This window comes from Parasteatoda tepidariorum, chromosome 9 (assembly GCF_982258835.1).
Source record: "Parasteatoda tepidariorum strain Cologne lab strain chromosome 9, Ptep-v5.0, whole genome shotgun sequence".
NCBI lineage: Eukaryota > Metazoa > Arthropoda > Arachnida > Araneae > Theridiidae > Parasteatoda > Parasteatoda tepidariorum.
The window spans coordinates 68,415,672-68,432,710 of record NC_141763.1 but is presented as its reverse complement, the minus strand read 5'-3'; the positions used below and the strand labels follow the sequence as shown (position 1 = coordinate 68,432,710).

General features: G+C 31.5%; 1 protein-coding gene across 2 annotated transcripts in view; it reads left to right on the top strand.

Annotated features, from left to right (window-relative positions):
- Positions 1 to 17,039, top strand: part of LOC107445839 (zinc finger protein 521) — a 304,977-nt gene that overhangs the window by 86,814 nt on the left and 201,124 nt on the right. For both annotated transcript variants that reach the window (XM_043038701.3, XM_043038700.3), the window contains exon 3: positions 9,854 to 9,982. In XM_043038701.3, coding sequence (XP_042894635.2) covers positions 9,854 to 9,982 — 129 coding nt within the window. The remainder of the gene's footprint in view (positions 1 to 9,853; positions 9,983 to 17,039) is intronic.

The window sequence follows — 17,039 nt, the reverse complement described above, 5'->3', positions numbered from 1 at the left end:
TAATACGTTTTAATTGATAGGCTTCGGCGCTCAAGAGCACGTAGTGAGCATCATATGTCTAATCGGTTGAATTCTCACCGAATTATCAAAAAAATTCTCACAAAATTATCTTCATCGAAGCCGATGCTTTACATCCGGCGTTCAGTACTATTTCATATTGTTTTACAACACATGGTTTTAGCCCTCTGGTGGGAAAGACTTTAAAACAAAACTTACAACAGTTACTTTTCTCAACAACTGAAATTTAGAATAGTGTGATTAAGAAAAATATGTGAACTGTTTGCAATTTCAAATTAATATTGAAATGCACAGGTTTAGAATTTTCTACAGTGAAAGGTTTTCGGAACTTCAGTGTTCAAAAAAGTATACAAAAGCTAGACGTTAAGAACGTATCCAATGAGCGAGCAAAGCGAGCATCGGATTGCGAAGCAATCCCAAATGAACTGCGAAAGCAGTTCCGGGGGTTGGTGAGCGCCAGCGAGCAGGGGGCGAAGCCTCCTAGTATTATATATATTATAATAAAATTTATTATTTCATTATAATATTAATATAATAATAAAATATTAATAAAATATTAAGAAGTAAAAGTATTTTTAATAAAATATTTAAAAAAAAAAATACAGCATTCCCGCAGAAGTCAGTTGTAGATCAGGTGGGTTATGTAGATTAAAGCTGCACAATTTCCTGACCAACAGCATAATTGTGGCGATGTGGTCAGTACTGATTAAGGGGATCTCTTACTTTCCAGGTAAGATGGTGCCAATCGATTTGAAACTGGATGGGCTTCAAGCTGCCACTGGGAATCGAACCTTAGTTCTTCACAATGACAGTTTAGTGCTTTAACCTCTGAGCCGTCTCGATTTATTATAAAATATACAATACTGAGCCGCGATGGCTCAGGGGATATAACGTTCGTCTTCCAATGAGGCGAACCGGGTTCGAATCCCAGTCGATACGAATTCCGCATCCGGCTTCACCAACCACAGTGCTGATGTGAAATATTCTCAGTGGTCGACAGATCATGGGTTAGAGTCCCCTTGCCGTCAGGCTAACCGTGGGAGGTTCTCGTGGTCTTCCTCTTCACGTAACGTAAATGCGGGTTAGCTCCATCAAAAAGTCCTCCACGAAAGCAAAGCCTCAACGACGGGGTTAAGCTTGTTATTAGTAGTCGTAAACCCATAAAATTGGGTCGTCTGTTCAACAACTGTTATTAAAAAAAATACAATACTAAAACAATTTTAAAAGGTTGTTGTATGTGTAGTCTAAAGCCTCTGTGTGGAATTAATTCAAATTAAATTATTCAATTTACTTAACATTTATTCTGATTCTTTATTCAGATTTAGGTAATGGATTTCAAACAAATCGAATGACTGTTTCTAAATAAGTAATTTGAACCAAATTCAAATCAACATGTTTGAATTATTGATTTAAATCAACAAACTAGGTTCGAAGAGCTGATTTAAACCAATTTAAAAATTCCAAGAATCTTCATGAGATTATACTAGGCAGCAAATTTTTATCAATTATGTTACTAGTGCGAATCAACTAATTCAAATTGGTAATTACTACTAATTAAAATCTTTAATACAATTCTGAATGCTCGAATCATTAATTTAAATGTAAATATTTGAACCACCAATTTTGATCTGAATATTCGAATCACTAATTCAAATTTAAATAATGGAATAATTGATTCCAATCTAAATAGTCGAATCACTAATTTAAATCTGAATATTTGAATCACCCATTTAAATTAGAATATTTAAATCAATGATCAAATTCTGAAAATTCGAGTAACTAATTCAAATCTGAATGTTTGAATCACTAATTCAATGAGGAATATTCGAACCAGTAATTCAAATTAGATTTAAAATGGTGATTCCAACAGAGAAATTATATTTGTGATGACTTTGTTCTTAATTCATTACTCCATTTGTATTCTTTACAAATGGATAATAATACTTAGTACCGTTTTAAATGGTTTATGTTTAAATGCAATTTTTTATATTAGATGCATATTTTTTTCCTTCAAATTAATCCTAGCATGTGGCAAAATTTTTTTAAACTCTCTATATAAAAAGACAGTATGAGTTATATTTAATTATTAATCTATTTATGCTTAGAATACTTTCAAAAGTAAGTAAAAAAGAACATCTTAAGCAGAAGCTTTCATTTCTTTTTAACACAGATTTGGATTTTAAAGTAAACAATATCCCGATTTTAAACTGCAATTTAATGTATTTTTAGTTCAAAAATGTCGTTGTAATCGCAAAAGAAAAAAGGGATGATTATTTTATTAATTATTTTTTAACATTAAATTATTAAATCAACAAATGTTTCAATTGTTCGTAATATTACCTCTAGTTATTTACGCCAGATGAAAAAAATAATAAATAAGAATAGTCGTCTCACGCAATGAGTTACTCCAGTTAAGGTGGGCATGGAATTTGGTGAAATTAATTGAGTTACCCAAAATACACTCATGGACAAACAAATTAGGGCACAAGGAAGGAGTCGTCAAATGAAACAAATTACATACGTAATGATTACTTTGATATAAGTAAATGATTAGAAAATCCAAGAAAAACGATAATCTTTGATTTTCTAATCATTTACATATATCAACGTAGTCATTATGTATGTAAATTTTCTTTCATTTTGACGACTCCTTCTTGGTGCGCTAATTTTTTTGTCCATGAGTGTATATATATATATTTTTTAATGGTGGGGCACTGGTGTCTATTTCCCCATAGGCCCCAGAAGTACCAGAATTGCTACTTACTCCCTTATTGTTACTCAGAGGGCACTTATGGCTAAGCCACGGCGATGGAGTAGCGTTGCCCACATCATACAACCACAAACCCATTTATAAAGCGGGTTATATTCACACAATCACACAGAAGAATGTACATAGAACAAAGAGAGAGAAAGTTGCATCCATGCCTACGGTGGGATTCGAACCCACAACCACTTGCCCCGTAGTCCAGTAGAGTAACTATTAGACCAGCGATCGGCTATTTCCCAAAATATTAAACACCTTTTTTTTGCGACGTGGCACTTATTTCTTATGATATCGCCATTTTAACCAATTTTAACTGTCTTTTCATTTTACGTTTACACCGTCATTTGTAAATCAAAGTGCGAAGACCTATTAGTCAAATTGGGACATTTTTCCTAGAGACCCTAAATCCGCAATAAAAAATCGAGATACTTATTTAAGATTTTGACTCAAACGAGTTAAAACTGGGCGTTGATTTTTGATATCAATAAATAGATCTTTTGAAAATATTTTGCACTTCTATTTTTATATTTTTGATCTGATTCAAGTTCCTCGAGATATCTCACAATTTCCATATTTTTTACACCGCTTTTTATGGGGTATTTTTGGTTTGAATTTTTTACACGATTTCATTTAAATCTTATTTGATCACGGGGTACAAAATGGAAGTAGTTCTGTCATTCTTTAGTGCTAAACAATTTCTTAATTGTGAGCTTCTTTTCTTTCACTAATATTATCTATACAATTTTGTTTAAAAAAAAAAAGGAGCAAAAAATTAAATTGTAAATTTAAGTTTTATATTTGGTGTCCTGTAAAAGATTTATTTACGAAAAACCTGGATTATAAGTTTTATCGTCATTCCAAGAATGCTTTGTTGATACCGTGTTCTTAGACTTGTCGAAAAGAATTAATGATTCCCCTTCTTAAAATCATCTATTTTGTTAAGCTTAGTTTGATACATTATAAGTGTTTGAGACTTTGAAGTCGAATGTAATACGTCGTACCTAGTTATAATGTAAATAATCTGAATCTACTTGCGATAAATTAGTTTTGTTAAACTGTTTTAACATTGTATGAAGTATGAACAAGGATTTTAAATAGATTACTTTCGCTTTTTTTTTCTCTTTTCAGTAACAAGGAGAGAAATTTAAGTGTGCTTTATATATTAAATTAGTTGTGTAAGTTTGAACTTGTATTGGAAAAAATTGTACCACAATAATTGGCAAAAATGAGATCTTATGATTTAAAGCCTTTTTTGGAAAAATCCTTACTATCTCTAATATAAGATTAGAGATAGTAAGGATTTACTACCGGAAATTTAAATGACTATCTCTTCAGAAAACGTCCCATTTTATCTAATAATTGATTTGTTGCCGTGGTGCCCCCGAGGATAGAGCTTTCACCTCAATATGAGGTTTAACCCAGGTTCGAATCCCAACGGGGCCTCGTTAATATGAATTCTTCACCGGGCTCGCACCGACCATAGTGCTGACGCAAAAATATCCTCAGTGGTAAACGGATTACGGGTTAAAATCCCATTTATCTAATCGGGGGCTAATCGGGAGACGTTTTCGTAGTTTTCCTCTTCACGTTGCGTAAATCCGGGTTTTTTCAATCAAAAAGTCCTTTAAGAAGGTTGGTTTATCCCAATGCTAGATCCAGGAGTTCCCTTGTTCATTTCATTGTAAGCAAATCCAAGTCTTACAAACCACCTTTTTTTCCAATGCCCTCCTCCTGGGGAAAAGAACTTCCGTCATAGGGGCATCTGAAGGGCACAGCTGTTGGCCACTTTTTTTTTCTTTTCATGGGCGACATATTAGGTGGGCCAACGCTGCTCTTACAGTAAGGACAGATAATACACAGAATGAAATAATATCCATGTTTTGACTGGGATTCGAACCCAGAGCCTTTCTGATGCAAAGTCAGTTCAAGGTCAGTTCACACAGGCCGAACGGCGACACATACCATCGTTAAATAAGGTATACATTTCACAATAGTGAATTTGACAAATAAAATTTTTGAAAACGGAAATCCAAACAATAAAATATAAGTAATCCTTGACCTAAATTCCCGGCTATAAACAAGGTATCAAAAAGTATATCATACTTGGCATAAAAAGAAAAACATTTTTATCGTAGAACGTTCGAAACATATTTTGGAAGCCGCTATGCCTCCTCGGAGACAAAAGCACCATATAAATTAAAAGTTAACCTTACAGTATGATTTATATCCTTATACACATAGGTAAAGACACACAATAATAGTGCAACTGCACATTTCCCTGCCTTTTCTTGTAGCACAAGAATAGCCGTTTTATTCGACTAACTTGAATCTAATAGATTTTAGCATTTAGTCCAACTTGGATGTAAAGGATGTTGATATCCTAAAGAAAGAATGGAACAAAATATCAATAGATGAGTTGAGACCATATGTATAAACGCCCATAACATGTTCCCGAATTTAGGCCAAACGTTGTCATTTTGAATATTTGGGAGTGCGTTATAGGTTATGGTGTTTTCATGTTATATTTTTAATTTAGTTGTGATATGTTTATGCTATGTTTTAGTTTAATAAGCACTAATAATTTTATATCAGACGTGTTTTCGTTAGTTCCTGCCACTATTATATGTTGATGTCCCCTCTATCATTCGAATCTAAAGTTGAAACCTTCAACTATTCTATTATTCAAAATCTTCTTTTAAACAATAAAAGTTGTTCGTAAAATAAACTATAAAACGAATACTTGGATCAATTACAGTTACATAGATCGCAACAAAAAATATATATAAGAATCTGACACAAGAATCTGTCACGTATCTTCTAGAAACTTTCCTACTCTGCTTAGTATGAAACTCCATTTTTTTTCTATCATTAAGTCAATACCGTAACCCTTGAGGTTCTCCAATCCCGTAGGATCCCGGAAAAACCTTCTTCTTTATGGAGTTTCAGATCCCTTTGTGATCGTCACTCAGAAGTCCATGACGTCGCATGGGAGATTTCGGACAGTTTGCGGGTGATGAATGGGGAGCCCAGCGCCCATGGGAATCTAGTTTTCCAGCCACCCCTGATTGGGTAAGGTCAGCTCTCGGTCAACAGTGCATAGAATTATTAAACTGGATACCTTATTGATCGTGTAATCGTATCTGCTAGATCCAGTTGAGACGTTAAATTCTCTTTGGATGGCATGATTTGTTATTGATGTATGCTGGCTAATCTGGCAGCAAGCGTGCATATTTAAGCTATTCGTTACGGTTACAGTGTAATTTATAAGCTCTAGAATTTCGGGGTGATTAACGATGGAGATGAAGTTGAGTTTGAAAATATATTTCAATGGGGTATTTTATAAATTTAGTTTAATAAAGGGAAAAATATTCTGTATTTATTGGTTTAGTTATTGGCATCACAATAGAGCTACATTAATGGGTTATTGGTGACCGCTTGGGGCATTTTGCATTTATAAAATGAATGCTACGCTTAATTATATTAAATTTATAAACATCTCGCATGGTACAGAAGAATCTACTTCATATGTTAAAATTTTTTACGGTAAATTTAACTTAATGTAAAATTCTATACTTGTTCTATACTTGCTTGCTGATTATTATTGATTGCATCGGTTATGGAAAGTATTTAAACAATTTTTCGACAAACTTTTAAAGCAAGTAAATGGTGCATCATGAACACTACATGATAACCCATGACCGGAACCGAAATGCAGCTACCCGTATACTATTTTATAACCTTAGTTGAACAGCTGACCCAATTCTAGGTTTAGAGCTGCCAATGTTCAACTCCGTAGCCTTATAAGTTTGAGCTTAATCTAGAAGACACGGGAACTCCTGGATCAAGTATTGGGGGAAATTTGCCTTCGTGAAGAACTTCTTAATGGAACTAACCCACGTTTGCGTTACATGAAGAAGAAAACCACGAAAATCCCCCTCGGTTAGCATGATGGAAAGGGGACTTCATCCCAAGTTCCGCCAACCATTGAGGATATTTTACGTCAGCAGTGTGGCTAGTGCGAGCCGGGTGAGGTATTCGCATCAATCAGCCATCGCAGGGATTCGAACCCGGTTCACTTCATTAGGAGGCGAGAGCTCTATCCCGTAAGACTCGCACGCATACTATTGTAATTATCTTGCTGTATTTATCCTACGCAATACTGTTAATTCACAGGAGCATAATAGTAGTCGGATTTAGAATACCACCTAGTGCCGTACAATAACATTCCGGTCGTAGGTTGCTATGTAATTATCAGTCTTGATGAAGTGCTTTATTTTTTTTTTAAGTAGAATGTTCGAAATATTAGTATTTTTAGAAACAGTAAAGTATCTGTATAATCAGAGAAAGTAAAAATTTTAACTCGAAGGTTTTAAAAATTGAAAAGTTGCTGGAAAATAATGAACGAATTTCAGGGATTCATTTATCACGGAATTTACATTGCTTCGTTCTATAACTCACACATAAATATCACAGCCTTTGAACCTTCTAATCATATATCTTGGAAGATGCGACTTCAAAGACAATTTTTTTAATCTTTTTTTTAAAATCAAAAATTCAAATTCTCTATCCTCTACCGAATCGAGTTTTTTTTTAAATCTGATTAATTGCATTTTTGAAAAAATGAAAACATAAATAATTGTTGAATATTTTAACCAAATTAAAATTTAATCGCGCAATTAATTACCGCATTCCATCATTTCGACTTTTTATCTTCAAACTTCTAATTTTTTTGTCTAAAATATAGACAATTAAAATGATAGGCAGTCAATTATTAAAATAATCATGCTTTGAGTCTACACAATATCAGCTTTAGGGGAAATCAAAAAATCAAAGATGGTTTTAAGAATAAAAAAAAAGTATTAGTCACAAATGATAATCATAAAACATAAAGGCGTGTTGTTATATCCATTATTTACTCCAAAGCAACGAGTTGAACAAGACGAATCATCCTATTGTTTAGCGCTGATAGCCGTATAAGATGTGGTAGGGTGCTTGAACAAAACCCTCTTCCTTTTTCCCCTGGAGATGTTATCTAAACGCCTTAATGAATCTGTCACGAACCTTGGAATGAATTTCACAGGTTTTGGCGTCTTTTTAATCAGTCTTCCGATTCTCCGTTTCCAGGCAGTAATAACTCTACCATGCGCGCGCAAGCTACTGAAGCGCTTCCTTATTGGCCGTTTTTTATTATTTACGGGAAAGAATCGAACTGGTGCGATTTTTTTTCGTTTTTCTCTCTGGTGGTTCACGAGGAAGGGCACAAAATTCATTGTTTCTTCATGCGAGTTTTTGTGAAAATTGCACACGACACCGATAAGTAATTGTTTAAAACAGTGAAGCGAGCAATAATTAAAATTTTTAGTAAATAATGGTTGTAGATGCGAGTTAGTTCATTAATATTGTTCTTAAATGGAGTCGTGTGTATAGTTGAAAAACTATGGAGTAATTGTTTCTGAATAACTAAAGTGAATGACCCTACATAGTGCAGAAGTTAAGGTTTTTGTTGTTGTTAGAAACAATAGTTTAATTAATGTTCGCTGGAATACTGCTGCTCCAAATTTTCATTTAATATAAAAAACTGTTTTGTTACATACAACTTAAATAAAATAGTGTATCTTAATTTAATAATATACTTAATTCAATAAACCTTTGGTAGTATATAACTAATACTACCAAATTGGAAAAACCAAGACGAACTTACGAAAATAAACATACAAAATTACAAATTGCGAGCAAAATTATAAAATGCGAGTAATTATTTTAGAAAAACTTCATTAAAATACAATACAAAACATAATATTGAAATACAAGACGTCTTATCATAATAATGGTCAACCTTAAAAATAGCGTTATATGAAGAAAAAATAAAATTATGCATGCCACTTTCAATTTTTCAGCATAGTAAAAAGTAAAAAACAAAAAGATTTTGTGTAAATATCAGTGGAGGAGATATTTAAAAATGCGATAAATAAAGCGAAAGTACAAATTAAGAATACGTATTAAGGATAATAAACTTATTAGGTCAATTGGATAATGTGTAAAATAAATTATAGCCTTTATGGCATATAGGTATATAACTAATAATATTTTAAGTTTTTCTCTTTTCGATAAAAAATACTTAGAACTACACTTCGCTAACTTTTTTTGTAAATTCTTCGTCTTTTATAAATTACACTCTGGACAAATTTTTTGTTGCATTTATGCAAATACTTGATTTCGTATGAAATTTTAAGCCCCATGAGGGGCCCTAACTCCCTCAGAAGTTTTTCACAGCATTCATGTTTATATAAGTACATAACGTTTTAAAACCTGTACATTTCGACGAAAAATAGGCCAAAAATTCTCTTGAAAAAGACCTGTAGCTTTGAGAGAGGAACTTTGATTTGATATCAGAGATGCAAAAGTATTTAAAATTTGTTATAAAATATCAGGCAACAGAAAACAAAAAAAAATGGGCCCTTAGAGTTGTTTAACTTTATTAAAAAAATAATTAAGGAGTAAGCGCTTCCCCGAATTAACTAATTCAATTCAATAAACCCATTTCTAAGCATGACGAAATTTCTCATCTTTTTAATTAGCTTTAAATCTTAAAAAAAGCGATACAAATAATCAAACACTTCTTTTTTTTGCAAATTGCAGTTTTAAATTATTTATATTTTTAAAGACAAAGGCATTTTTTTATTCATTTTTTAATTTTCAATTTCGTGGTAAAAAAAAAAAAAAACATTACTATGAGTTTCAGATTTAAATGTATAATGTGTTCAGTAATTAATGCATACATAATACATAATTAATTCATAATACATTCAATTGCAGGGAATATTTAGGATGTAATATGTACAGTGATTTAATAATTGTTATATTAATGAGTGTATTTTATTCATTTTCATTGCCAGGCACTTTAATTAAGCCCCAATTTTATGTCACCTTAATTTAAAACAAAACCTTTCTGCTAATCGATCTTACCTTGAAAGGAAATATTAAAGTACCATAAAATTGGGGCTTAATTACTTAATACATAACATCTTAATGTCATAAAGAGCTGCATATGCCATTTTCTCCTTTTTTTAGTATCAGATGATCATCATTCTTTAGAGGATGGAGATAATACTGAAGAATCTCACATCTGTGATACATGTAAACTTCAGTTCGAAAGTATATCGGAATTGCTGGAACATATGGATCAAGACTGTGCTACAGGTAAGTTACAATTTTAAATAAGCATTAAAAAAATAAGCATTATTTCCAAAAATTATGTGCATAATACATTAAACTTCAAGATAACGCAGGTTCAAGTCCTATAGAAGTCTTTTGTAAACCGGGTGTTCCGTAGTAACCTTCTAATATGTATATTTTCAGAACTCTAGTTTAAAACCAGTTGACACATTTGGGGTCAAAAAATAATATTCAAGCGAGGAAAAACAAAAGTTTTATCGAAATCTAATAAATCCCCTGATTGCTGTAAGAAAAAAAAATATTTGTAATTATAATACAAGTTTCTTCGTAGTCGATCAAGCTCTGATGCTCTCAGCTCGAGCTTTCAGTAGTGGTTTAGCTAAATTTAGGTATTTTTATTTGTTCTTCTTTGCTGAAATATTAATTTGCGACCTTAATAGATATACTCTTTTGACTTCATTTTTGAGAAGCATTCTAAAAATATACATTAAGGGAGGTTATTTCGGAAAAGCCTGCATAACAATTTTTTATTATAAACCAAAATAAGAAGAAAAATTACGTTTATCACTTTTAATAAGATATAAATGGAGTATGATTTGAGCTAAACAAATTTGATATAATCAAAAACTGAATTTAACAATTTTGATAGAAGAAAAAGATAGTTTGCTTAAATTATTAAGTCAACAACAGATATTTTCATAATTACGAAAAGCTGAAATAATATGATCATTATTATATGAACACCATTAAAAATAAAACATCTCGTGCATATGTTATTTTACTGCTAATGTAAATTATGTTGACGAGGTAAAATTGTCAAAATTAAATAGCGACATGAAATAATTAAACTAAATCTTTGCAAATCATAGTTTATAATTGCTCACATTATCAACGACTTAAATTTTCTTTGTGAAAACGATTTCAGATGTACCAATAAAATGTAAAATTACTAAGTTAAAAAAAGAACAATAGGAAAAAAAAGCGTGTTGATTATAACACAAACTTTTCCCTACATTATTATCCCCTTTTCTAGTTTATTTTCCCTTATCTTATTTTTAGTTATTCTCAATTACTGTTAATTACAGTCTTTAAAAACAGTTACTTCTAAAATACCTGGTACCTTCCGGTATTTTAATGAAAATCAATAAACAGAAAACGATTCACTTGCAAAAGTCTAAATTAAATTGCCGTACGAATTACCAAATAAACATTGTTTCCAATACTTAAATAATTACTTTCAAGTTAGTAGTGACAATCCGAAAAATTAGTTTAGAATAACAATTCTGAAAATCGAAGTCTCCTGTGTTGGACTGTGTTGTTATTTAGACTATCGCCGTCACATTCCAGACAGATTGTAGGGAAAAAGTCCCCAAAATTTAGGGATTTTATCGTTTAGTGCCTGGGGACAGAAAAGCCATAAGAAGTAAAAAAATTTCGTCGCCAAGGCGATGGTGCCAATTGTCGAGTTTGTAATTTACATGGATGCAAAAGAGGTTCGGTCGCCATAGTAACGCATCCCTAGCCGCCACCCGTTCATTTTACCCCGAGATATGTTTATTAGGTCGACACCCGTGGGAGCTAAAAAAGGGGTACAGAATTATTCGTTCGTCCTCTTCACCCGAACACCTACCCTTTTTCCTGATAAACCTTTCTACATTTATTTTATTTGTTTGTTTTATTGAACCCTCAATTTTGGTGGGGTGGTTATAAAATTACAAAGGACTCGATTTAGAAAATGAATATATAGAATCTAAATATTAAATAGATTCATGTTTTTGAATAAAACAGTGCACAGTAATTTTAATTAGATCTTTTCATAGTACATATATGTATATTTTTTAATTATTATAGTATATAATAGTAGGCTTCACCCCTTGTTATCGCCTTAACGATCGGTTAATTTTCAAGATAACGGTCATAAAAGTGCCTATTTTTGGCTTTTGTATTTGTATTGCGTATTTGATTAGTGCTGCAACTAGTTTAAAATAAACTATCTACAATTACTAAAAAAATATCCTGGTACAGCCATCAAGTGTGTAAAATGAGAAATAAAATGTTTTCCGGGCAAAAGAAATGAATTAGTTTTATTCTTATTGGCGTGTTACTACTGAACACTTCAGCCCGTCAATATCACGGGAGCGAGAAATCGCGGGCGAAATCTCACTCCGTCATTTTCACGGTAGCGAGATGGAAGGGGTTAACTTACGCCCCACATACCCCTATGATTGTTATACAATCTTATATGTCTCGCTTTCCATGTTCCCACAACAAATCAATACCTCTGGGGGTACTGATCCAGGAGCTTCCTTGTCTTCTGGATTGGTTCAAAATTACAAGGCTACGGAGTTGAACGCAAGTAGTCGTAAACCCATGAAATTGGGTCAGCTGTTCAACGACGGTTATAAAATAAAATATATGTCTCGCTTTGATAAGCATCCTTACTTCGCTCAGTACTAAGTTAGCCCATTTTAAATGTATTCTACAGAAAAATTTTAAGAATTTAAATTCATTATTAAAAAATTTTAAAACTAATTTCTCTTTGAAAAATGAAAAGTTTTCGTCAATAAGTTATTGAAATAAATAACATACAATTGTAAAACTTTCAGAAACTAAACAATAATTATGCTTTAAAAAAAAACATGTATGAAGGCACGCCTTCTACACATTCTTTCAATGCTGTGTCTATCTCTTCTTTCTTCCGTTCTTCGAGCTTATTTATTTATTTATTATGCTTAGAAAGCGTAACAGCGCGAATAATACTAGTTTTTCAATTAAGGATAATATTTTGTATGAGCATTTAAACCTTGCATTGAAATTTTCCTGAATACTTTAAGAAAAGAAAAACCTTGCTAAAATTGGTCTGATATAAATGAACTTTGAAATTTGCAACAGTAACATCTTGTGACGTATAAAGAAACTCCGAGTCACTTAAAAATATTTTTTAAATTGAGATATGAGGTTTAGCTTGTCCTTAAAAAGATGTAAATCAATTTAATGGGAAATCTTGCCTACAGAACTATAAAGAAAAAAAAGAAAAGAAAAATTACGAAAAGAAAAGTGAGTTTTGCTTACTTTGGGAAAAGTGAGCTTGGAAATAAAATTAAAAATATATCGCGATTGTAAATTTTAAAAATATATTACTTTCGTAAAGGAACTTTTGTATTTGTATGAATATTTAAAATTTGTATAGGTAATTTTTTTGATTTTAAAATTGTTCTATCTTGTTGTATGAACCATACATAAAGTAACTGTGAGTCCTCAGAAAATATTTTAATCAAATATATGAGTTTTGGTTTTTCATTTACAAATCAATTAAAAAAACAATCCAGGTCAGTAAATTCCGTAAATAAATTATATATATATATATATATATATATATATATATATATATATATATATATATATATATATATATATATATATATATATATATATATAAAAGAACTAATTACAATTGCGTTTTCTTAATAATGGACAATTTTTTTATTTTTTTATTCCTTTTTTTTAATTCTTTTTTTTATCACTTTGCAAAAAATAATTAACTCCTGCATTATCTTTTATTTCAAAATCCTTCTTGTATACAACAACTCTTTTCATTGTCCTGATAAATTCAGCAAAACTAATTGCGCTGCTCTTAAGGCTATACCCGGTAACAGGCATAAAAAGTAAGGCCGTTCAGCAAAATAATTGGTGGCTCTTAAGGCTGTAAGGCTCTACCGCAGTCACTTTATATGTGAGTCATACATAAAGTGACTGTGACTCCTCAGAAAGTATTTTAATCAAAGATAAGAATTTTGCTTGTCATTAAAAATTTACAAATCAATTTAAAAAAATTCCACGTTTGTAAATTCCATATAAATAAATCTTCTTTTAACACTTTGCAAAAAATTAACGCCTGCAAAATCTTTTACTTCAAAGTCCATTAGTATAGAACAACTTTTTTCATTGTCCAGATAAATTCAGCAAAACAAATTGCATAGCTCTTAAGATTGTACCACTAAATTGTGATGCAAAAAGAACGTAAATATCCGACTCCCTCTTGCCCCTTCTTCTTTAGAAGAAGGTTTTCTTGCACGATTCAGGAAGGCAGAGTCATTCCAAAGGTGTGGGTAGTGGGAAGGGATGTGGCCAGAAATCCCCGAGGGGGCATTTCGTTTAATAAGGGTTTTTGCTCCCCGAGGTTTGGAGGGTGTACTCTGGAGGAAGGCTCTGATGGCCAGAAGCAGGTGAAGGCCAAAACAAGTAATTACTGACGATTCCCTGGATGTTCTAGATTTTTTTTTTTCTTTTTCCCTTCACAAAATGACATCGATTTGTACAATGAGATGCATTAAGATGTTCTCCCTCGAGTCAGGTTCTATCAGATTCGAATGTTTTTTAGATATTTGGAATAAAAATATTCCCCAATTGATGGAATTGAAATAAATATAGATTTTTATAAGTGGGATTGAATAATCTAAATCAGCTTTCTAATTTCTTTTTGTTCTTATACGTGGCGTAGCTTTGCTTATAACCTTTAATATATATTTTTAGAATCCTTGTTGTAAATGATGCTTAAAAAGTATACACATGTGGTGTTGGAAATTAGTATTTAAGTGAAGTTAAAAAAATCTTTTCAAAATCATTATTTGGGGAGGAAAGTTGAATGACGCAGGGATTAAAGTACTTAATACCTGTCACTATATGGAACTGGGGTTCTATTTCCGGTTGCGGTTTGTAGCCCAAGCAAAATAAGATTGATGAGTACTAACTTGTCTAGGAAATTAAGGTGGTTAGTGCCCGGTGAGTTAATATGTTCACCATCATGCCGTTGGTCCTACTGGAATTCATTAATTGTTTTTAAGTGCAAAATGTTATCAAAACCAGGTAAAATGGGAGTTAAAATTTGGTGACGTTTCAAATAGCCATCTTCTTATTACCATTTTTTTTCTCTTTCATGTAACTAAACTGGTTTTGATGTGTTTAAACTTTCCTTTCTCAACAGTGTTTGATCAGATTTTAAAATCATGTTTCTTTTTTCTAGCTAAATATCAATTTGCAACTACATTTCTTAAACAAATTCTAAAAATATATCTTAATGTTGATAACGGAGCACCTTGTATAAATAGGATTTGTATTCAATGGAAATACTTTAGTATTCTTTGAAAATAAAGAATTCCTGGAACAGGTTTAAAAATAAAGCATTCCTGCAACAGTCCATTATACGCCAGGGGGTCGCGAAGGTAAAGGCTCCACTATTTCGTGACCAACAGTATGATTCTAAAACTGTGATTGGTATTGCGCAAAAGGCGGAAAATTCGGAAAAACTCATTTCCGAATTTCTAACAGTGTAATACTGTTACAGTAAATCCCGTCATGAGGCAAAGAAAAGAGTAGCTAAATTTCAGCAAAAGTTGTCATATTGCAAAGAACTACGCAGCTAAATTTCAGCAAAAAATGTCATAAAATGAAGAAATGCGCAGCTAAATTTCAGTATAATCTTTCTCATGAGAAAGGAATCTGTCTAGAACTTTGAAAAGAAAAACATATTTAAGTTTCAGGAAAAATCTTATGTTGTGAAAATAATAACCAAACTCTGTGGCAATATTGTTTTTATTCCTGAGAACTTCATTGTTAAATTTCAGCAAAATCCGCCCCATCAGTAAAAACAAATTACCAAAATTTTTATATAACTTTACAGACATTCATAGTATTTATGCGTGGACCATTACTGCCACAAAACGACCGCCATTTAATAATTTTTAGAATCAGTCATAATCATGAAACCGCGACTTTCAACAACAACTATAAAGTCTGAGTTCGTAATATTATTCCCTTTCCAAACAGCATACTTTTGCAAAACAAAATCTTTCAAACAAATTAAACTAGACTATAACTAGGCGATCGAACCACCAAATCACACGTTTTATAAACTTTTAAAACCATTTTTATGCATATTCAGGGAAAAAGTGCTCGTAAAATCGTATTTCTAATCTTTTTTTATATCGCTTTGTTAAAACGAGGAAAAAAAATTAAAATAAAAAAAGTATTTCCTTTATCCCGATCCCAGGCGGACCATTCCGTAATGGTCCGGGTACAAGGCATGCTGTTAACTTCTTAGTTTTCTCTAGGGCCGGATAGGAACGGATCCGGTTTTGAGATGTCCGTCTTGGGAGTCATTTTTACTGTATGCCTTAGGGGTCTATTGTTAATTGCAAAGCTAGCCCTGATTAGGTTCCGCAAAAATGTAGATTCTTTAATTTTACGAAAATGAATTTCAGCACCATTTTGTTTTTAAGATATTGTTTTTAAAGGTTAGGAAAAACTGAGCTATAAATTTGTTTGGAAAACAAAAAAAAGGAAAGTTAGGGTTTTTGAAAGCGTAATATTTCTGTTGTTCAAGATTTTAGTAATATATCGAATATTTTCAAGCGTTTCCATAAGTGCATAATAATTTTTCATTTCATTAAGTTAATAAAATTAGAAGTACTAGAATTTTGTCTTTCCTCAGCGCAAAATAATATTTTCGAACTGAATAAAAAATGATAGTTTCTATTTTTTGTCCTCAAAAATATAAGATTTGTTAATGCATTATTTTATATATGAATGTAGCTCTACAATTACTATTTTAAAACCAAAAATTTCTGGAAATTATTATTTCTCCTTAGTACAAAACATTTTCGCACTGAAAAAGAAAATGATAGTATTTATTTTTTTTCCTTCAGAAATGTAAGATTTATTTATGGATTAATTTATATACTAATGTAGTTTTGCCCTTGCGATTTCCGAATCGAACACTTCTAAAATTGTTCGGGACACTTTCATGCTTTCACTCCTTATTTACTCTTTATTTAATAAATAAAGTTAATAAAGTAAGAAGTGCAAAAATATTGCTTCCCTTTACACCGAAACAATATTTTTACACTGAATAAAAAGTTAATCGTATTTAATTTTTTTAAAAAAATATAAACTTACTTATCATTTATCATTAAAAAATAGAAAACTTTATTTTAAAAAGTCGCAATTTATCTTTCTACAATTAATACTTTTTAATGAAATCTATTAATTCATCCAAATTCTTATAAACTTAGTGCTTTTAAAT